The sequence below is a fragment of the Bubalus bubalis genome, chromosome 1 (genome assembly GCF_019923935.1).
Source record: "Bubalus bubalis isolate 160015118507 breed Murrah chromosome 1, NDDB_SH_1, whole genome shotgun sequence".
Taxonomy (NCBI): domain Eukaryota; kingdom Metazoa; phylum Chordata; class Mammalia; order Artiodactyla; family Bovidae; genus Bubalus; species Bubalus bubalis.
Window position 1 is genome coordinate 25,399,219 of NC_059157.1, and position 23,139 is coordinate 25,422,357.

General features: G+C 42.3%; 1 protein-coding gene across 3 annotated transcripts in view; it reads left to right on the top strand.

Moving 5' to 3' along the window:
- Positions 1-2,514: 2,514 nt before the first annotated feature.
- Positions 2,515-23,139, top strand: part of MICU3 (mitochondrial calcium uptake family member 3) — an 81,926-nt gene continuing 61,301 nt past the window's right edge. Inside the window, exon 1 of one of the 3 annotated variants that reach the window (XM_025279286.3) lies at positions 2,515-3,103. In XM_025279286.3, the coding sequence (XP_025135071.1) occupies positions 2,714-3,103 (390 nt within the window). In that variant the 5' untranslated portion in view covers positions 2,515-2,713. The remainder of the gene's footprint in view (positions 3,104-23,139) is intronic. The other 2 variants (XM_025279275.3, XM_025279283.3) reach the window with 2 other exon arrangements.

Here is a 23,139-nt window from a genome sequence, read left to right on the forward strand (position 1 = left end):
CCAGAAAAATCTCATTTTGTTCGCCTCTGAAAACCCCTAGTCTTCATAAGAACTGCCAGGATCTAAACCCCTTGTGGATGTTTCCCTGGTGGCTCAGTGGTAAAGAAGCCGTCTGCAATGCAGACACCGTAGGAGAACTGGATGTTCGATCCTTGGGTTGGAAAGATTTCCTGGAGAAGGGCATGGCAACTGACTTCAGGATTCTTGCCTGGAGAATACTATGGACAGAGGAGCCAAGCTGGCTACAATCCATAGGGTCACAAAAAGTCAGACATGACTGAAGCGGCAGCACGCACTCAAACCCCTTGTGACTACAGCTCAAAGTACGTGCCGTCGCTTCAGTCATGTCTGACCCTTTGTGACCCTATGGACTGTAGCCAGCCTGGCTCCTCTGTCCATAGTATTCACCAGGCAAGAATCTTGAAGTCAGTTGCCATGCCCTTCTCCAGGAAATCTTTCCAACCCAAGGATCGAACATCCAGTTCTCCTACGGTGTCTGCATTGCAGACGGCTTCTTTACCACTGAGCCACCAGGGAAACATCCACACGGGGTTTGGATCCTGGCAATTCTTATGAAGGCTAAGGGTTTTCAGAGGCAAACAAAATGAGATTTTTCTGGTCCAGATTCTGAAATTGCCATTCCTAACAAAGCCCTTGCCTATAAGTAATCTATCAGATACACCTCAATTACTTATTTTAATATAGGCTAATGCCAACATCTGTTGGATCATCCAAAATGCAAGAGAGTTCCAGAAAAACATCTACTTCTGCTTTATAGATCCAGAGTATTTGAAGGATTCCTCTAAACATTCCCTGGTGGCTCAGACAGTAAAGCGTCTGCCTGCAATGCGGGAGACCCAGGTTCGATCCCTGGGTGGGGAAAATCTTCTGGAGAAGGAAATGGCAATCCACTCCAGCACTCTTACCTGGAAAATCCCATGGACGGAGGAGCCTGATAGGCTACAGTCCATGGGGTCGTAAAGAATTGGACACGACTGAGCGACTTCATTTTCACTTTTCACTTTCATGCATTGGAGAAGGAAATGGCAACCCACTCCAGTGTTCTTGCCTGGAGAATCCCAGGGATGGGGGAGCCTGGTGGGCTGCCGTCTATGGGGTCGCACAGAGTTGGACATGACTGAAGCGACTTAGCAGCAGCAGCAGCAGTCAGATATCATCAATGCAATTGCAACTGTGTTTATGAAACATCAAACCTGTTAAACCACCAGCCAGACTGATCCTCTTTCGCACAGTTCCCTTCGTAGTTGTCGTTATCTCTGTCCCACAAGCTGAATTTCATTCTTTGGTGACTGGCCCACCATTGCACTTCAGGATGAAAATCTCCAGTAAGGGAGTCTCCAGCGGTTCCAGAATATTCCCCAATATGTAAATCATACATAGGAAACTGATAAAAACATACATAGTAGGAAACTGATAAAAATGTCATAAACACGTTCTCATGAAGTGTAGCAGACAAACAAGTACAGAAACAACAAAAATGACACAATGTGCTTACCCATTATTTATTTTATATCAACAGCTTCCTCCCAAAATTATCTTTCAAGACAGCTCTGTTGTACTGAATGAAATCACCGCAGGTATGGCAATGTTTTTTAAACACATGGAGGATAACTAAAAAACAGCAGGTATGCCAATCCTAATTTCCCAGATCATTGGTCTCCCCTTCTCCACGCCTCCCACGTGTGTGTTCTCTACTCTGCTTCTCTATGCCTGCCCTGGAAATGGGTTTATCTGTACCATTTTTCTAAACTCCACATATACTGGTTAACATACTCTATTTGTTTTTCTCTTTCTGACTTAACTCTGAGTGACAAGACTCTAAGACCATCCACATAGCTAGTGGGAAGCTGCTGTACAGCACAGAAATTCAGCTCTGTGCCCTGATCACCTAGATGGGTGGAATGGGAAGGGGCGGCTGGGAGGGAAGCTCAAAAGGGATACATGTTTAAGTATAGCTGATTCACTTTGTCGCGCAGCAGAAACTTAACGCAACACTGTAAAGCAGTTGTACCCCCTCCTTCAAAAAAAAAAAAGTATTAGCCTTCTCCCCTCAAACAGTATCAGCCTTCTCCCGTCAAAATATCAGAAACTGTCACGTAATAAAAAAATTCTTTGACTTAATAGTTTTATGACTTGAGCCAAATTTTTATGTGCCATTTTCTGTCGCAACGCCTGAAGATACAATCGCAAATTATTCACGGTCTATCTGAAGATCAGGATACCGTTAGGGGTTGTGACTTTCTTAGCGGGGCGCGAGGCTAACGGAGACCCACCCCCGAGAAGCAGAGGCGGAGGACCCAGTCAGCGGAGGGGCGCCGGGACACCCTGGCAACCGAGGGCTCGGCCCAGCCCCGCCGACCCGGGCTGTCGCCTGCGGTGTTGGGTTTTCGCGCAGTCAGGTGTCTCTGGAGGCAGGCGCAAGATATTTATGACCGCGGGATTGGGCCGGGAATGCAGGGCCGAGGAGCAGCCGGTTGTGCCTCCTCCCCAGGCTTATTCGCAGCCAGAGATCCCCCTCCTCTACACCCCTCAGCCGAAGGCGCTCCGACAGGTGACTCCAGTGAGGGGCGGCAATCTTAGGATCGCTCTCAGCCAGCCGCGAAGCTCGGCGCACCGACTTCTCGCGAGGTTTCGGGCCCCCCTCCGCCCCCTCATCCGCCCCCTCCTGGCTGAGGCGCCGGCAGCTCCCGCTATGGCTGCGCTGCGGAGGCTCCTGTGGCCGCCGCCTCGGCTGCCGCCTCCGTGCTCGCCTCATCATCCCGCCCCTGGGCCGTGGGGGCGGCCTGCGGGGACAGCCCCGGGCCCTCCGGGCCGGCCCTTCTCCTGCAGGGAGGAGGACGAGGGGGCTGTGGCGGAGGCGGCTTGGAGGCGGCGGCGGCGCTGGCGGGAGCTGAGCTTCGCGGCCGCGGCCGGCGGGGGTCTGGTCGGCCTGGTGTGCTACCAGCTGTACGGGGACCCCAGGGCCGACTCCACGCGGGCGGCGGGCCACTGGCTCCCCTCGGAGAGCGCGGCCGCAGAGCCAGAGGACCCGCCCGGCGGCGGGGGGCTGCTCCCCATCCCGGTCGCCGCTGCCAAGGAGACGGTACGTGCGTGGGAGCGCCTGCGCGCGCTTGGGCGGGCCGGCAGGTGACTCCCGGGGTGAGGACCGCCAGGTGTTAACACCTGAGCGCCGGGAGAGACGGGGTGACGGCCGCGCGGGGCGCGCGTGAGACCGGACGTTGGGGGTTGTCGCGGTGTGACTCTGGGGCCGCCGATCAGGGACGTCCTGTGAGCTAGACCGAAACCTTCTAGGCCGGGCAGCCGAGTCTGTTCACCCAGCGTGGGGAAGACACACCTGGTGCATCACATGTCTTGACGCATCACATCAGGACCTTTAGGTTGCTGCAGCCGCCACCTAGCCACCAAAGCCCAAACCCACGACAAAATAAAAAACCCTGACCCAGCAGAAGCCAAGGGCAAGACAGGCTGAAAGTCATGGCAGAAAAGGCTGCATAGCGAGAGAACGTACTCCCAGGCAGAGCCGGGCCTCAGCGCATGATCAAGGAGGTTCAGCACCTTAGGAGCGCATCAAAGGCGTGGTCTGAGATCCCAGAGGCCACTGCATTATTGTATGGAGGTTTATGAGTCCCAAGAGCGGAAATGCCAAAACTGTGTAGCCTCCTTATCATAGGTCAGAAAAAACAAGTGAAGATGTCACCAGATTAAACAACAACAATTATTCAAGAAGTATATTTCTCTCCCTCCTCCCCTAGTAAAGCCAGATACTCTTAACTGCGGTCAATAAGCGAGAAGATGGATAGGACAGTAAAAGTAGGAAACTGAAAGAGGATTAACTCTTGTAGAGAAACTTCAGAGGAAACTGTTCAGGTATCATCATGTGGTTGACAATATAAGGTAAAGCTGAGTATAAGGCAAGAGTGAGAAGAGGGGCAGGAAGCTTTTGTCTTATTAGTGTATCAAGAATCATACATGACTAGGAAGTCATTTAGGAAAACTCTTGCAAGACAGGAAGAGTGTGAAGGGCTTAGATGACAATAATTGGGGAAAGAGACAGCTATTCTGTTTTGAACTTTAATATAATTTATATACTCTTTATTCTTTGCCCAAATCGGTGATGGTGATCTGATGTAAGTTCATCAGTTCTTTTGGTGGAGATTGTTGATGTATTTAGAGCAGGGAATCTATGTTAAGGACGTTCTAGTAGCAAATCACAAATACATAGCGCAAAGTATATTTATACAGTGAATGCTTAAAATACTAGCAAATACCCTCAACCTTCACCCCCTTCCCCACGTCACAAACACATGTTAAGCTTGTGTCCTGTTTAACCAAGTGAAAGTGAAAGGCGCTTAGTCGTGTCGGAGGCTTTGCGACCCCATGGACTATACAGTCCACGGAATTCTCCAGGCCAAAACACTGTAGTGGCTAGCCTTTCCCTTCTCCAGGGGATCTTCCCAACCCAGGGATTGAACCCAGGTCTCCCACATTGCAGGGGATTTCTTTACCAGTTGAGCCACAAGGGAAGCCTTTTAATCAACCTCAGTTATCCGGAAACATTGAAGATTCAAATGGTATTTTCTTCTTTCTAACAAATCAGTTTTACTTTTAAAGTTGAGAGAGTGTCGTGCAGTTTTTGAAAGCCCACACTCAGAGAGCTGGGACTCTGGTTTTATCACTTCCTAGTTGTGTCATTACTGAAACTCAATGCCTGTATCCTCATCTGTGAAATTAATAGTCTGTCTCATAGAGTTGTGACAGTTAAATGAGTTAATATATTTAAAGGAGTTAGAATGGTACTCCTAGCATGTAGTGAGCATTCAGCAAATTTGTATTTTTATTTTATTCATTTGTTTACTTATTTATTGTCTGTATTTATTTACCTACATTATTATTGCTTGCTGTTTATAAAAATTCTTGTACATTGTTTTAAAAATCAAATAATACTGAAGTTGTGTCTTACCCTTATTCCTTTTGCATTTTATTTTTCCTGCCCTCTGAAAACTTGTATAATCTTTTTATCCCTGGTGTTTGAAAATTTCAGGATAATGAGCTTTGGTGTGGGCATTTTTTCGTTTACTGTGCCTTATACTTAAGGATCCTTTCAGTAAGGAAATTCACATCTGGAAGTTCTTCGTACTTTTCTTGTATTATTTCTTGGACAGTTTCTTCTCTGTTTTCTTTTTCTGGAATCTGTGTCAGTTTGAAGTTACACTTCCTGACAGATCCTAATCTAATTGAAATTCTAATCTTACTTACATTCTAGCTTTTTAATCTGTTTATTTGATATGAGAAGTATCTTTGACTTTTATCTCCCAACCTGCCTTTTAAATGTTTTATTTCAACTATCCTAATTTTTTAATTCAAAGAACTATTTTGTGTTCTCTGCTGTTCATGTGTTTCAGCATTCTGTTTTGTTTTATGGCTGCTAAAGTTCTCTTTGTATCATAAGAATATTAATTATAGGATTTAAAAAAATTGTCTACTCCATGCATTGTGTTGTTTCTTCCAGATTTTTTTTTTTTTTTTCGTTTGATTTTCTAAGCTCTCACTTCCTTTTTGGAGGTTTTCCTTGCTTACTTGTGGTTGTTGCCTGTCTGAATTTGAGAAGCTCTTTGTACCTGAGCATGACTTTTCTTTTGGTACTCTGGGCTTTTCATCCAAATGTCAGTATTTTAAAAGACTTTTTCTCTGGTGTCATTGCACGTCTGTAAAGAAAAGGTGAGTTGGGAGGAGCAGTTGTCCTCTGGATTCAGGCACAGGTGCATGTTCGTGTGAGAGCATGTGTGCTGGGGGAATGTCCAGGGATGGGCTTCCATCCTGTTATCTCATCCTCTCTTTTCAGCCCCACTGCTTGCTCTGCTTCCATGACAACATGTGTTCCCTGGGCTTCATCCTTTCTGGGGTCTGTGCTGACAGTCAGCCAACTTCTGTTTGGCCTCCTCCTCCACGGCACCCAGGAAGTGCCTCTGCTTCTCTAGGTCGATTATCACCCCTCCAGGCCTTCAATTTTACAAGTCTGATGAATTCTCTTGAGTGTTTAAGTCTCCTTTCCTTTTTTGCATTTTCAGTCCTTGTGTGTTTACACCTTTTGAGAGATTCATTTATTGTGATCTTAATGTGGTTAGAGGAGGAAGGGGCTGAAAGTCATGAGTTCAATCTGCCATGTGTCAGAAATAGTTTCAACTAGAGTTGTCTCTTCGTTTATTATGCTTATATTTGATTTCCCTGAAGTGGTAGAAGTGATTCCTTTTGATGTTTCATACTATAGCTAAGAAACTTTGATTTATAAAGCCTCTTTTAAGCTTCATTTTATACTGAACATAAACCTAGCATATAAATTAACCTGTAGCTGTTAGGAGAATAATATAACTGATGGGAGTGAACAACAGTAACGTACAGACATACAGTTCTGTTACCTTGAAGATGTTTGTTTTAAAGACACTGCCTCTGAACTTCCTCCAGAAGCCCTTCCCTGATAGATTTGTTCAAATACCCCTGCTTATCCTGTATTCCCAGATGATGACTTTTTGCAATTTTTTGTTAACTGTCTTCTCTGCTGTCTTAGTCTTTTAAGGAGCAGCATAGTGTTGGTCTTGATCACCTTTATATCTTCATTGCCTGGTATGGAGCCTATTCCTGGTTTCTTGTTGTTTAGTCCCTCAGTCATGTCCAACTCATTGCCACCCCATGAACTGTAGCCTTCCAGGCTCCTCTGTCCATGGGATTCTCCAGGCAAGAATACTGGAGTGGGTTGCCATTTCTTCCTGCAGGGATCTTCCCGACTCAGGGACTGAACCCGCATCTCTTGTGTCTCCTGCATTGGCAAACAGATTCTTTACCACTGAGCCTGCAGGGAAGCCCTCTAGTCCTAGTAGGCACACAGTAAATATTTGTTGAGCAAATAAACCCATGCTAAATATTTGCCCAGGACATACACATTTGAAAAGACACAACCCCATTCTGTGAGAATTAATAGTTTCATATTTTGTTCAAGTAAAGTAGTTATTTATAGCATTAGAATTGGGAAGACTTCAGCCAGGGTCAAAATTCCAGGCTTTGGGAGACCAGACCACATGACATTGTATTTATTTTAATTGTGCAAGCTTGACTTGCCAAAATTTTTCTGTAAATATGGACTTGAATGTTATATGTTATAGAGAGATGTTGACAGGATTTTGTTTAGAACCCTACAGTTAACCTTAAAGCACTATTTTTATCAGTGGAAAAATTTTTGTTCTCAAACTGCCTTTCTGTTTCAGGGTCAGAATTTTTTAAATCTGCTAGGAGAAGGCAATGGCACCCCACTCCAGTACTCTTGCCGGGAAAATCCCATGGACGGAGGAGCCTGGTAGGCTGCAGTCCATGGGGTCGCTAGGAGTTGGACACGACTGAGCGACTTCACTTTCACTCTTCACTTTCATGCATTGGAGAAGGAAATGGCAACCCACTCCAGTGTTCTTGCCTGGAGAATCCCAGGGATGGGGAAGCCTGGTGGGCTGCCGTCTATGGGGTCACACAAAGTCGGACACGACTGAAGTGACTTAGCATAGCATAGGTTGCTTAACATACCTTAACCTACTATTTTATATATTATTTGTAAGGCATGACCTATTTTATGATTTGTTCATCTTAAGAGGAAAAGAGAAAAAATATTTTTTTTTATTTTTTATCTTCTTTTGTGTATTTCTATAATAAAGGCCAGTGATCATGTATTTTTAAGTTTCTTTGGCTGTATACCTTTTCCAACCTCTTTTTAAGGCAACACATTTTGATACTTGAGGTAATGCTTCTTCTTTCTCAGAATATTGAAGAACTTGCCAGATGTGTAAATGTAGAAGAATTTTATGAGAGGAGTCACATAGATGGGAAGCTGCTGCTACTGCTGCTAAGACACTTCAGTCATGTCCGACTCTGTGCGACCCCATAGACAGCAGCCCACCAGGCTCCCCTGTCCCTGGGATTCTCCAGGCAAGAATACTGGAGTGGGTTGCCATTTCCTTCTCCAATGCATGAAGGTGAAAAGTGAAAGTGAAGTCGCTCAGTCCTGTCTGACTCTGAGCGACCCCATGGACTGCAGCCTACCGGGCTCCTCCGTCCATGGGATTTTCCAGGCAAGAGTACTGGAGTGGGGTGCCATCACCTTCTCCGAGATGGGAAGCTGAAGATAGCTAAATTCTGTGTAGAATAACCTAGTTGTATAGGAAGTTAAACTAGGTGATCCTCTCTTTTGTTTTCTTGGTAGAATCTGGGTTTCCCAGGTGGCTCAGATGGTAAAGAATCTGCCTGCAATGCAGGAAACCTGGGTTTGATCCCTGGGTTGGGAAGATCCCCTAGAGAAGGGCATGGCAACCCACTCCAGTACCTTGCCTGGAGACTTCCATGGGCAGAGGGGCCTGATGGCCTACATACAGTCCATAGGGTCACAAAGAGTCCACTAACACCTTCACTTTTTCACTTTCAGGATCTGGTAGATTTATTTGTCACAGGGTGGCCAGATGAGATGCTATTGCCTCTTAGGAGAGAATGTTAGAGGGTATGGTTCTCCACATTCTTGGTTAAAAAGAAAATACACATCAAGCAGTTTATGTTGTTTCATTTTTGCTGTGCTTTGAGGCTTGTGAGATGGTAGTTCTCTGACTGAGGGCCTCAGTAGAGACAGCATGGGATCTAACCACTGGACCACCAAGGAATTTCCATGGCAAGCAGTTTTTAACAGTGACATTTCTTTAGACGAGATGGTTGTGGCTTTACTAGGAAAATGACAGTGAGGCACTTAGAAGTTGCTGGATGGGAGAGAGATTAGGAGGTCAACAGGATTGGCAGTTGATTGCTCTTCAGGAATGAGAGAGATGGATGTGTCTAGGATGAGATTCAAGTTTTTGTTTTGGGTGACTTGGGTGGGTAGTGCAGCAGTTCACTGAGACTAGGTCCTCAAGAGAAATAACAAAAAGACAGGTTAGGGGTAGTGTACATGGATGATGAATTTCTAACTTTCATAGTGGATCAAAGGATCTTTGGACAGCTGAAGGGATGTTTCCAGCTCAATACATAGGTCAGAAGCACTGAAGAGAAATCTGTACTATAGATACTGACTTGGGAGTTGTCAAGTGTTGAAAGTCGTAAAAATGTATGACATTATTCAGAATACACATAACAAGAGAAAAGCACTTAAGGAGAGAGCCCTGGTGAGCATCAGCAGTTTACAAGACCAACAGAGAAATGGAAATCTGCAAAAAGCTGAGACCCAGACAGATTAAAGAAAGCCAGGAAGGTCGCGGAAGCCAACAAAAGATTGCAATTCAAATATTCTAAAGTTTATTACTCAAAAGTGCTATCATAAACTAAGTATTTAACTTTCAAAAATTTTGCACCTATATATCACCAAATAATTAAAATCTAGAACTTATCCTGAGTCGTCATGGTAGTTACTTAAAAGGTTTTATAAAACTCTAGGCAAGGAGGCAAGTTTCTCAAGGTGCCTGCCACCTGCTGGCAAATTTTAAGAGAATAGCACTTGTGTCTTCTGCCCACACCCCTCCCCACACCCCTCATCTCTCAGAATTCGAAACTTGGCTGAAGCCATAGATCAAGTTGAACATTGATCTTCAGTAGAATGGTGAAAACTGGGAGGATATGGAAAAATGAACCAGCGTGGAGTGATCTAAATGTCAAGATTTATAAGGGCAGAAGTTGCTGGGATTATAGGGGGTGCATTGTTTGATGATCTGCTGCTGCTGCTAAGTCGCTTCAGTTGTGTCCGACATGTGCGACCCCATAGACGGCAGCCCACCAGGTTTCCCTGTCCCTGGGATTCTCCAGGCAAGAACACTGGAGTGGGTTGCCATTTCCTTCTCCAGTTTGATGATCAGCTGATAGAAAAATTCTAGAAACATGACTCTTCCACGTTTCGGTGATATGTTTTATTCAGGACTTAGATTCTTTTAAAATCTGTAGAGAAAGTGGCATTCTTCAGTGCATATGTAATTCAGCTACCTGCAGCTGTGCTCTCTTAATTGTAGGTGGGTACAGTGACTCCCTAGGAAGTTTAATTCCTTTGGAAAAAAAAGTTACTGGGGGACAGATGGAACAGTTACCTGACCTAGAAAAATGGGTGGAGACACTGTGGTGTAACTCCTGATTCACTCACAGTATCACATACTAGTCAGAAGCAATTTGATCTTCACTTAATGTTTAGCTTCTGCCTGGGAAAGTACAGATCTTCCTCCCCTTGCTTTCCCTCCTGTCCTCCCTCTACAGTGATCTCTGCCCAAGGCTGCTTGTGATTGCCCTGTTGTGGTCGCTCAGTTGCTAAGTGGTGTCTGACTCTTTGCAACCTCATGGACTGCAGCACGGCAGGCTTCCCTGTCCTTCACTATCTCCCAGAGTCTGCTCAAACTCATGTCCGTTGAATCAGTGATGCCATCCAACCATCTCATCCTCTGTTACTCGCTTCTCCTTTTCCCTTCAGTCTTTCTCAGCAACAAGGTCTTTTCCAGTGTGTTGGCTCTTCACATCAGGTGGCCAAAGTGTTGGAGCTTCAGCATCAGTCCTTCCAATGAATATTCACAGTTGATCTCCTTTAGGATGGACTGGTTGGGTCTCCTTGCAGTCCAAGGGACTCTCAAGAGTCTTCTCCAACATCACAGTTCAAAAGCATCAATTCTTGGCTGCTCAGCAAAGAAATAGAGGAAAACACTAGAATGGGAAAGACTAGAGATCTCTTCAAGAAAATTAGAGATACCAAGGGAACATTTCATGCAAAGATGGGCTCGATAAAGGACAGAAATGGTATGGACCTAACAGAAGCAGAAGATATTAAGAGGTGGCAAGAATACATAGAAGAACTGTACAAAAAAGATCTTCAAGACCAAGATAATCATGATGGTGTGATCACTCATCTAGAGCCAAACATCCTGGAATGTGAAGTCAAGTGAGCCTTAGAAAGCATCACTACGAACAAAGCTAGTGGAGCTGATGGAATTCCAGTGGAGCTATTTCAAATCCTGAAAGATGATGCTGTGAAAGTGCTGCACTCAATATGCCAGCAAACTTGGAAAACTCAGCAGTGGCCACAGGACTGGAAAAGGTCAGTTTTCATTCCAATCCCAAAGAAAGGCAATGCCAAAGAATGCTCAAACTACCACACAATTGCACTCATCTCACACGCTAGTAAAGTAATGCTCAAAATTCTCCAAGCCAGGCTTCAGCAATACGTGAACCGTGAACTTCCAGATGTTCAAGCTTGTTTTAGAAAAGGCAGAGGAACCAGAGATCAAATTGCCAACATCCGCTGGATCGTGGAAAAAGCAAGAGAGTTCCAGAAAAACGTCTATTTCTGCTTTGTTGACTCTGCCAAAGCCTTTGACTGTGTGGATCACAATCAACTGTGGAAAATTCTGAAAGAGATGGGAATACCAGACCACCTGACCTGCCTCTTGAGAAACCTGTATGCAGATCAGGAAGCAACAGTTAGAACTGGACATGGAACAACAGACTGGTTCCAAAGAGGAAAAGGAGTACGTCAAGGCTGTATATTGTCACCCTGCTTATTTAACTTCTATGCAGAGTACATCATGAGAAACACTGGGCTGGAAGAAGCACAAGCTGGAATCAAGATTGCCGGGAGAAATATCAATAAACCTCAGATATGCAGATGACACCACCCTTATGGCAGAAAGTGAAGAGGAAGTAAAAAGCCTCTTGATGAAAGTGAAAGAGGAGAGTGAAAAAGTTGGCTTAAAGCTCAACATTCAGAAAACGAAGATCATGGCATCTGGTCCCATCACTTCATGGGAATTAGATGGGGAAACAGTAGAAACAGTTTCAGACTTCATTTTGGGGGGCTCCAAAATCACTGCAGATGGTGATCGCAGCCATGAAATTAAAAGACGCTTACTCCTTGGAAGGAAAGTTATGACCAACCTAGATAGCATATTCAAAAGCAGAGACATTACTTTGCCAACAAAGGTCTGTCTAGTCAAGGCTATGGTTTCTCCAGTGCTCATGAATGGATATGAAAGTTGGACTGTGAAAAAAGCTGAGTGCCAAAGAATTGATGCTTTTGAACTGTGGTGTTAGAGAAGACTCTTGAGAGAATCTTGGACTTTAAGGAGATCCAACCAGTCCATTCTAAAGGAGGTCAGTCCTGGGTGTTCTTTGGAAGGACTGATGCTGAAGCTGAAACTCCAGTACTTTGGCCACCTTATGCGAAGAGTTGACTCATTGGAAAAGACCCTGATGCTGGGAGGGATTGGGGGCAGGAGGAGAAGGGGACGACAGAGGATGAGATGGCTGGATGGCATCACCGACTCAATGCACATGAGTTTGGGTGAACTCCGGGAGTTGGTGATGGACAGGGAGGCCTGGCATGCTGCAATTCATGGGGTCGCAAAGAGTCGGATATGACTGAGCGACTGAACTGAACTGCCTTCTTTATGGTCCAACTCTCACATCTGTACATGACTACTGATTGCCCTGTGCCTGGAAATAACATAGGTTGAAATAAGTAAAAGCAAAGTGCCATGGGGAGCAGTTGGCTTGAGGTCAGGAGAAAGAAGTCAGAATGATGACCTTGCCTTTACGCTCCTGTGCCTTGTCTGGCTGAGTCAGCAGCCTTTAAGTTGACTTTCCAGGAAGTCTCAAAAAACAGTTTTATTTACATTAGCAAAAACTTAATCAAACAGCCTATCCAACTGCAACAAAGCCTGAGAGGTATGACCTTGTTCTGTGTGCTCTTGGGCCCAGCTAAACACGAGTCCTCTTTCTAAGGAAAAACTAGAGAATGAGCAGTTGGTATATATTGGTCTTTGTTGGTTGTGAAGTATATTGTGTTGGGAGAACAGCTTTTAAGTGAAAAGAAAATGCTCCTAAATAAAGTATGGGATGTTCACTTAATAAAATAAATGGTTTAGACTTCTGGTTTTATCCATACAGCATGCTCCATAATCTGTCATCAAAATATTTTAAACATCCTTTTAAATACCATTTTGCCCTTTTAAGAAACTAAAGGAAATTGCCAGGGCAGAAGTAAAGAGGAAACTAGGAACTAGAATAGTGTGAGCTGTGGCTTCAGTGAGAGAGCAGTGAGTCAGTATTCATAGAATCCTGGGGGTTTGGATTTTAAGGCCTTTGTGGGGACAGGAGACAAGACCTTGGAAAGCTGGAGCTGAAATTCCATCTCCCTAATGCCATAGCCTACAGCAACAGAACAAATGATGAATGAGTGATTCCCCAGACCCCTCCCTCCATCCCAGTACTAGGCAATGACAGGGAAGCCTGAAGATGTCTGCATGGGCTCTAAGTGGAAAAAAGGACTCTCCTGAGAATGTATAAAAATGATCCCACACTACCTCATGGGGCTTCCCGGGTGGCTCAGTGGTAAAGAATCTGCCTGCAAATGCAGGAGATGTGGGTTCAGTCCCTGGGTTGGGAAGATCCCTTTGAGAAGGAAATGGCAACCCACTCCAGTATTCTTGTCTGGGAAATCCCTGAACAGAGGAACCTGGTCAGCTGCAGTTCATGAGGTTGCAAAAGAGTTGGATATGACTTAGCAAATAAACAACAACACTGCCTCATATGGGTTTAGAGTTAACACTTCTATTACCCCGGGTGAAAAAAAAAACAAACTGATAAAGCCGGCAGAAAAAAATGCAAAACTTCTTTGAGGGAGATGCCCCAAACACCGGCCAGCTGTAATTTCTACAGAGGCCTCTAGGAGGATAAACTCATAAACTCAGCAAACTGAGTGATTATATTCCTCACAGTTTAATAATAGGATCATTTGGTTGAGTCTGTCAGTTAAGGATATTCAGAATGATTAAAGAGAAGACTCTTGAGAGTCCGTTGGACTGCAAGGAGATCCAACCAGTCCATTCTGAAGGAGATCAGCCCTGGGATTTCTTTGGAAGGAATGATGCTAACGCTGAAACTCCAGTACTTTGGCCACCTCATGCGAAGAGTTGACTCATTGGAAAAGACTCTGATGCTGGGAAGGATTGGGGGCAGGAGGAGAAGGGGATGACAGAGGATGAGATGGCTGGATGGCATCACTGACCCAATGGACGTGAGTCTGGGTGAACTCCCGGAGTTGGTGATAGACAGGGAGGCCTGGCGTGCTGCGATTCATGGGGTCGCAGAGTCAGACACGACTGAGCAACTGAACTAACTAAAGACATAATGGGAAATCAGTATGAAGAATGGTAGATTATAATAAAGAATCAAATAGACCTTCCCACAATGTAAAATATGGTCTTTGAGGTTGGATAGATTAGGCAGCATATAAAACATAACTGAAGAGGCAATTAGTAATCTGGAAGATAATTTTGAGGAACTACACAGAATGTAACACAGTTAAAGAAATTTCAGAACTTCCCTGGTGGTCCAGTGGTAAAGAATCCACCTGCCAATGCAGGAGAAATGGATTAGATCCCTGGTCTAGGAAGATCCCACATGCTGTGGGACAACTAAGCCCGTGTGCCACAACTACTGAGCCTGTGTTCTACAGCCTGTGGGCCGCAACTACTGAAGCCTGAGTTCCCTAGGGTCCATGCTCTGCAGCAGGAGAAGCCATCACAATTAGAAGCCTTTGAGGTCACAACTAGAGAGTAGCCGCTACTTGTCTCAACTAGAGAAAAGCCGGCACAGTGACCAAGACCCATCACAGCCAAAAATAAAATTAAAAAAAAAAAAAAAAAGAAATGACAAATACTAAGGCGTGTTTAAGAGATGTGGAAGATAGACTGAAAGGGTCTAAAATTCCTCAATTAGGGATTACAGGCTCAGAGAACAGAGAGAATGAGAAGCAGTATTCTAAGAGAGAATACCTGAACAGTTCTTAGAAGGAACACAAACATTAATCCTCAGATTCAGGAAGCATAAACAGTCCTGAACAAGATAAATAAAAATGGTCAGATTATAGTGAAACTGAAAATCAAAAATAAAGGAAGATAGAACCAGTTTCCTAGAAAGGCATGGCTGTTGGCCTTATTGAAGACTAATTTGTGACAATGGATAGAAGTCAGGAGATAACTAGACTATTTTCAAAGAGGTAAGAGAAAATAACTACCATTAGATATCTTTACCTAGATAAATTATCATTTAGGAATGAGGATAAAATAAATTCATTTTTCATAAGTCTGAGATTGCTTACCAATCTATGATCATCATTGAAGGAACGATTAAAGAGTGACTATCAGGAAGAAATGAACATGAAAAAAGGGTGAAATTTAAGAAGCAACAGTAAATAAAGAAATTGGTAAAGATAAAGTAAATCTTAAATATTGACTACATATCACAGCAATAATTATTATTATCTTGAAAGCTAAACCAAACTGGATCTCAAATATTGGATAACAGTGATACACAAAACGGTAGGACTTGATTAGAGTTGAAGTGTTCTGTGTGGGAAGCAAAAGTAAAATTAGATGCCTACCCCATTGCAATAATAACCCAGGTGGATTACAACCTTAAAGGTGATAAGTGAAACTTTAAGACATTTAGAGAAAAATATATGAAAATGAAATTTTGACCCTAGGAGGAGGAGGATTTTCAAAATAAGGCAAAGAACACAATTTCGGTTGGAAAACACTCATTTTTCTCATTCACTTCATTAAAACAAAAATATCTATGAAAATACAAAGAAGTCTTGAAATGGAAGAAGATACTTAAGATGCATAGCACTCCCATGAAGTAAGTATCCAGAATATATAGTGATGATCTACAGATTAATAAGAAAAACAACACAATAGAAAAATGGACAAAAGGTCCGAATAGGCAATTCAAGAGTAAGGTATTCAAAAGACCTATAAATACATGAAAAGATGCTTAATATCACTGCTGCTGCTAAGTCACTTCAGTCGTGTCTGACTCTGTGCGACCCCAGAGACAGCAGCCCACCAGGCTCCCCCATCACTGGGATTCTCCAGGCAAGAACACTGGAGTGGGCTGTCATTTCCTTCTCCACACATGAAAGTGAAAAGTGAAAGGGAAGTCGCTCAGTCGAGTCCGACTCTTAGCGACCCCATGGACTGCAGCCTACCAGGCTCCTCCATCCATGGGATTTTCCAGACAAGAGTACTGGAGTGGGATGCCATTGCCTTCTCTGGCTTAATATCACTAGCAACAGGGAAATACAACTATATTGAAACACACTCTACCAATTAGATGTAGGGACGGTTGATTTGAATCTGTAAGGTCTATTTTACCTATATAGTTTTTTAATTTCAAAATCATTTTACTCTTTCTAGTATTTTATTAGAAAGTTAGAACTGGACATGGAACAACAGACTGGTTCCAAACTGTGAAAGGAGTACGTCAAGGCTGTATATTGTCACCTTGTTGTATATTGTCACCTTATAAGCTTGTTTAACTTATATGCAGAGTACATCATGTGACATGCCAGGCTGGATGAAACACAAGCTGGAATCAAGATTGCCAGGAGAAATATCAATAACCTCAGATATGCAGATGATACCACCCTTATGGCAGAAAGCAAAGAAGAACTAAAGAGCCTCTTGATGAAAGTAAAAGAGGAGAGTGAAAAAGTTGGCTTAAAACTCCACATTCAGAAAACTAAGATCATGGCATCAAGTCCCATCACTTCATGGCAAACAGATGGGGAAAAAATGGAAACGGTGAGAGACTTTTATTTTCTTGGGCTCCAAGATCACTGCAGATGGTGACTGCAGCCATGAAATTAAAAGACACTTACTCCTTGGAAGAAAAGCTATGACAAACCTAGACAGCATATTCAAAAGCAGAGATATTACTTTGCCAGCAAAGGTCTGTCTAGCCAAAGCTATGGTTTTTCCAGTAGTCATGTATGGAAGTGAGAGTTGTACTATAAAGAAAGCTGAGCGCTGAAGAATTGATGCTTTTGAACTGTGGTTTTGAGAGAAGACTCTTGAGAGTCCCTTGGACTGCAAGGAGATCCAACCAGTCAATCCTAAAGGAAATCAGCTCTGAATATTCATTGGAAAGACTGATGCTGAAGCTGAAACTCCAATACTTTGGCCACCTGATATGAAGAACTGACTCATTTGAAAAGACCCTGATGCTGGGAAAGATTGAAGGCGGGAGGAAAGGGAACGATAGAGGATGAGATGGTTGGATGGCATCATCGACTCGATGGACGTGAGTTTGAGCAGGCTCCAGGAGTTGGTGACGGACAGGAAAGCCTGATGTGCTGCAGTCCATGGGTCACAAAGAGTCAGACATGACTGAGCAATTGAACTGAACTTAATACTTTATTGGGTTATTATTAGTAGTTGCTTTAATTTTGTTCCCATCCCTTAATCCTCTCCAAACTTAATTTTTAAATCTGTTTTATAAATGAAGGCAGTAGTTTTATAAGCTTTGTCCCAGATAATGCCTTCTCAGCTTTCCTTTCTATTAAATTCAGATAACATTTAAGTTCTTCCAAAAAATTTAATGCCAGGGTAATGGGAATAAACTACCCAAACTACATCATTTTAAAACTTGTTTATCCTTTTCAATAATAATTTCAACAGTCAGAAACAAAAACCACATGGTAACTTGAACAGTTAAGGCTCAGTATAAAGAAATATTAACCATTTACAAGGATTAGCTACTAAGAAGGAATCAGGATTATAAAGAATACCCTTGGGCTAAGAGAGGGTACCCAAGGAAGGAACAAAGTTGGAAGGGCAGCAGCGGCGGCCTCCCTTGGTTGGGAATCAGGCCTCGTTGGAGGAGGTGTGTTCACTGCTAGAGTTTGTCCAAGTTGCTGGGCCGAGGCTGGCATAGAAAGAACCACAGGCTGGGACTGGCAGCCTGCAAGCCTCCTGCTGGGGTACCACTGGGCCGGTGTTGGCAGACAGGGAATCCTGGACTGGAAATGCCTGCCCCCACCCCCGACCCAACCCCCAGCTGGGATGCATACAGGCCAAGGCTAGTTGGGCCGGGAATCTCAAGTTGTTACTAGCAAGCAGGGATCCGCCACCCTCACCCTCACTGGGGTACAGGTAGATTGAGGAGTCTGAGACTGATTTTATTTAATTTTTTTTGTTTGATTGTTTATAAATTATCCAAAAGAGAGGGAACATAGTTAAATCTCCAAATATTCAAGTTCTTCCAGAGAGTAAATTGCCTATAAAAGAACATTTTTAAGAACTATATATGTGAGTAAAGGACAAGGCAGGTGGGTTGCTCTGTGGTTGGTGTTCTGGACTGAATGGTCTGTATCTCCCCAAAATTCATATGCTGAAGCCCTAACCCCTCAATTAGGGCTGTATTAGGAAGTGAGACCTCCAAGGGAGTAATTAAGGTTAAATGAGGTCGGGAGAGTGGGCTCCTGATCTGATAGGATTAGTGTAAGCAGAGGCACCAGAGAGCTTGCCCTCTCTCTCAGTGCCCACACCCTGCAGAAGGGCCATGTGGGGACGTAGAAAGAACGTGGCAATCTACAAACCAGAGAGATCATACCACGTCAGTCCTGGCACCTTGATCTTGGACTTGTAGCTTCCAGAACTGTGACAAAGTAAATTCTGTCGCTAAGCCATCCAGTCTCTGCTATTTTGTTATAGCTGCAGGTAAATTCAATGTGACTTATTTAAGGAAAAATAGCCAACTATTAATGGTATGCTGTGTTTGTTTCTTTCAGTTGTAACCTAGAAAAACTGTTTGGAGTGATTATGTAATCAGGCCCCAAAGACAATGGCTGTCTGCATAGCCAGAGGTTTTGTCATTGAGGGTCAGCCATCACTCTCAAGATATCAGTAGAATATGTGGTATAGCATAATACCACATATGCAATATGCACATATTGCATAATCTAGATGTTTGGAGCTGAGTCAGGATGATTGAGAGAAAGGTCGTAGCACATGAAGCAGATGGGAGCCACAAGGAAATGTCAGGCAATTGGAATTGTTTGGTCACCATGGACGTATTTAGAGAACTCCCAACTTAGAGTGACAGGGAAGTACTGAGCTGGCAAATATATGCGTGGATCTGAGGTGTCAAAGACTATTTCTGGACCCTGCTGATTAACACATAGGATACTCTGCATAAACTGATTTTATTGACCAGAGGAGATGGGAGTGTTCTCATTTAATTTTCATGTACCATTCACACTTTGTGGTTAACGTTCGCTGTTTAGTCACTCAGTTGTGTCTGATTCTTTGTTACCCCATGGACTGTAGCCGCCAAGCTCCTCTGTCCATGAGATTCTACAGCCAAGAATACTGGGGTGGGTTGCCATTTCCTTTTCCAGGTAATCTCCCAAATCCAGGGATCGAACCTGGGTCTCCTGCATTGCAGGTACTGGGGAAGCCAGCAGAGTTAGTCTTAATTTGTCCATTTTACAGTGAAAATGCTAAAGTTTAGAAATCTCTTTTTCCCAAGCTTACCTAATTAGGAAGTATTGAAACTGGCATTTGAACATAGGCCTGGAGGATTGTAAAATCGGTGCCCTTGTATTTCAGTGTACCAAGTTGTGTAATGTGGAAGAACACTCAGTTGAGTGTCCTGAAACCTGAATTTTGGTCTCAGACTCATTTGCTGCCTGAGTGGCCCTGATTAAGTCCTCTCTAGATGCTGGGCTAAGCTAACTCTTTTGTAAAGTGGAGCTAATATATGTTCTGTTTGCTTTTTAAGAAATAATGCACCATTCCACAATTTTTTCTGTCTATACGCATATGTCTATGTATGCATGTGTATATGTGTATGTATTTATGTGATATATAAATGATTTATGTTTAAGAATGAGCTTTTTTTGATTTTAGCTTTTTATTTTTTACCCATTCTTCTGTAATTTGCTTTTTCTCACTCTGCTATGTGTCTTGTGGCTCTTACCATAAAACCACTTCTAGATCTACCTAATCGAATCCTTTTTAAATGACCACAGACCACTCCAGTGATGTGCCATAATTTATTTAACCATTGCTCTACTGATGGGAATTTTGATTGTTTCTATTTTTCCACTGTTAACTGTGCTACAGTGAATATCCAGGGTTCTTTGTAGATGCAAATGTTAAGTTGCTGGGTCCATAGCTATTATATTTTGATAGAAACTATCAATTTGTTCTTTAAAACGGTTATACTAAGATATTCTTTTGCTAGCAATAAGTAATGGGCTTCCAGTGTCCCCTTTCACTTTGTCAAATTTGTTTTCCAAATTTGAGTATGAAAAATTTACCATGATTGTTATAATTTCTACTTCTCTGATTGTTAGTGAGGTGGAGAATTTTTTGTTTGTTTATAGTTTCCTGGGGATTGCCCATTAATATCCTTTGCCAACTTTTATTTTTTATTGACTGATTTTTAGAATATGAAATATTAAATCCTGTTTCTAGTTTATAAGTCACAAATACTTTTCTGCCCTCAGTGCTGTTAAAACTGTATTTTACAGGCCTGTAAACTAAACAAATATCATTTCCTTTTTAGCAGAAATATGACCATACTGTACATATTGTTCTTGCCTTTTAAACTGATATTATATTGAGATATCAATATATTATAGGTCTCTTCTTATATTTGGATGCTCTTCCAAACTATGGATAAGTCATAATTCAAGTTGAATGTTTATTCATTTTGTTTTTTTAAAAAATCAGACTTGATAGAGGTTTGTCTGTTTTATTACATCTTTTCAAATGCCACTTTTTGTGTTTACTGTTTTATTGGGGGACTTTATTTCTGCTTTTATCTTTATTGTCTATTCCCTTCTATTTTCATCAAATTTATCTTATCCTCTTTTTTAACTTCCTGAGTTCTTATCCTCTTATTTAGTTTCTATGTAAATAAACCCTTAGTTCATTAATTTTAAATTCTTAATTGTTCTTATAATAAATGCATAGATGAATTTTTTTATGTCAGTAATGGCATTGACCAAATTATACAGAGGGCTCTTTGTAAATTCCTAAGTGTCATTTATTTTCAAAAAGCTTATAATCTCAGTTTTTATTTCTTTTTTTAATCCAATCATTATTTAATAGTGTATCTTAAATTTTCTGAAGTGGCCTTTTTTCTTTTAGTCTTTTTAGCATTTTCCCATGTGCATCAGGGAATAAGCCTTGAAAGAATTTGTTTTTTAAAATGGAACATATCTAACTTTTAAATAGACAATAATGCTATAGTGCATATTAGCTGTGTATGTACTAGCAGCTTAAAGAAAAAACTACCAACATATGTACCTTCTCTTGTCATGATCCTCTCTTCCCAGAAGAGATAATCATGTTATCATTCCCATAAGTTTCCATAGTTTTATTGCAAATGTATCTCTGAATAGTATACACTTATTTTGCAACTAAAACATTTTATATAAACAGTACCTACCTTTTTATAATTTGTCTTTTAAGTTAATGTTTAAGAAGTGTATCCATCTAGACACATGTACTTCTAGTTTATTTTCACTCCTGTATAATCCTCTACTATATGAATATTTCATTAAACCTGTATAACTTTCAGTTTTATCTTACTGATGTTTTCATGATGACTAATAAAGTTTATATATTCTCTGTTTACTGAAATCAAAGTTAATAAGCACCTTCTTTGTTTATTACTCAGATCCTTTTTCTTGTTTCTCCACTTGACCTATCCATTTCTAGTAAAGAAGTATTGACATCTCAGCCATGATTGTGAGTTGACCAGATTGCATTCTTTTAACAATTTTTTTACCATATAATTTTAAGCTGTTTTGTTCATGTGTGTAGTATCTTCTTGGTGAATCTTTCTTTGTCCCATTTAACACTTTTGGTTCTTAATTCTATGTATTTTCAAACACTCTTGGTATTGTTTTATTCTTGTAAGGAACATTTAATAATTCTTCTTAAAAACACAATATGAGAGTTTCTCATTTTAATGGAGGAGTTTAACCCAATCTTGCTTATTATAATTGTGGACATGTTTGCATGAGTTTTTGCTGTATTATGTATATGTGTTATTATCTCTTTCCCCTTATCACCTGGCATTAGATTGGTCTTTTCTTCCTATATCATTTCTCTTCCTCTAGTGGTTTGAAAGTTATACATCCTATTTCCAGTCTCCAAGTGGTTACATATCACTTTAACAAACTGTATATATTTTAATACATACATCTGAAACTTGATATAAATTGTATAAGAAAATTTACCATTCCAAAAAAAGACACATCACTGAACATGTTTTCCTCTTATCACTTTCCCCACTCCTGTTAGTATCAGGTAATTATTGGTGTTTTAATCAGTTCAGTTCAGTTCAGTTGCTCGGTCGTGTCCGACTCTTTGCGACCCCATGAATCGCAGCACGCCAGGCCTCCCTGTCCATCACCAACTCCCGGAGTTTACCCAAACTCATCTCCATCGAGCCGGTGATGCCATTCAGCCATCTCATCCTCTGTCGTCCCCTTCCCCCCCTGCCCCCAATCCCTCCCAGCATCAGGGTCTTCTCCAGTGAGTCAACTCTTTGCATGAAGTGGCTAAAGTATTGGAGTTTCAGCTTCAGCATCAGTCCTTCCAATGAACACCCAGGACTGATCTCCTATAGGATGGACTGGTTGGATCTCCTTGCAGTCCAAGGGACTCTCAAGAGTCTTCTCCAACACCACAGTTCAAAAGCATCAATTCTTCGGCACGCAGCTTTCTTCACAGTCCAACTCTCACATCCATACATGACCACTGGAAGAACCATAGCCTTGACTAGATGGACCTTTGTTGGCAAAGTAATATCTCTGCTTTTTAATATGCTATCTAGGTTGGTCATAACTTTCCTTCCAAAGAGTAAGTGACTTTTAATTTCATGGCTGTAGTCACCATCTGCAGTGATTTTGGAGCCCAAAAATATAAAGTCTGAGACTGTTTCCACTGTTTCCCCATCTATTTCCCACGAAGTGATGGGACCAGATGCCATGATTTTCGTTTTCTTTTTTTTTTTTTTTGATTTTCGTTTTCTGAATGTTGAGCTTTAAGCCAACTTTTTCACTCTCCTCTTTCACTTTCATCGAGAGGCTTTTTAGTTCCTCTTCATTTTCTGCCATAAGGGTGGTGTCATCTGCATATCTGAGGTTATTGATATTTCTCCTGGCAATCTTGATTCCAGCTTGTGCTTCTTCCAGCCCAGCGTTTCTCATGATGTGCTCTGCATAGAAGTTAAATAAGAAGGGTGACAATATACAGCCTTGACGTACTC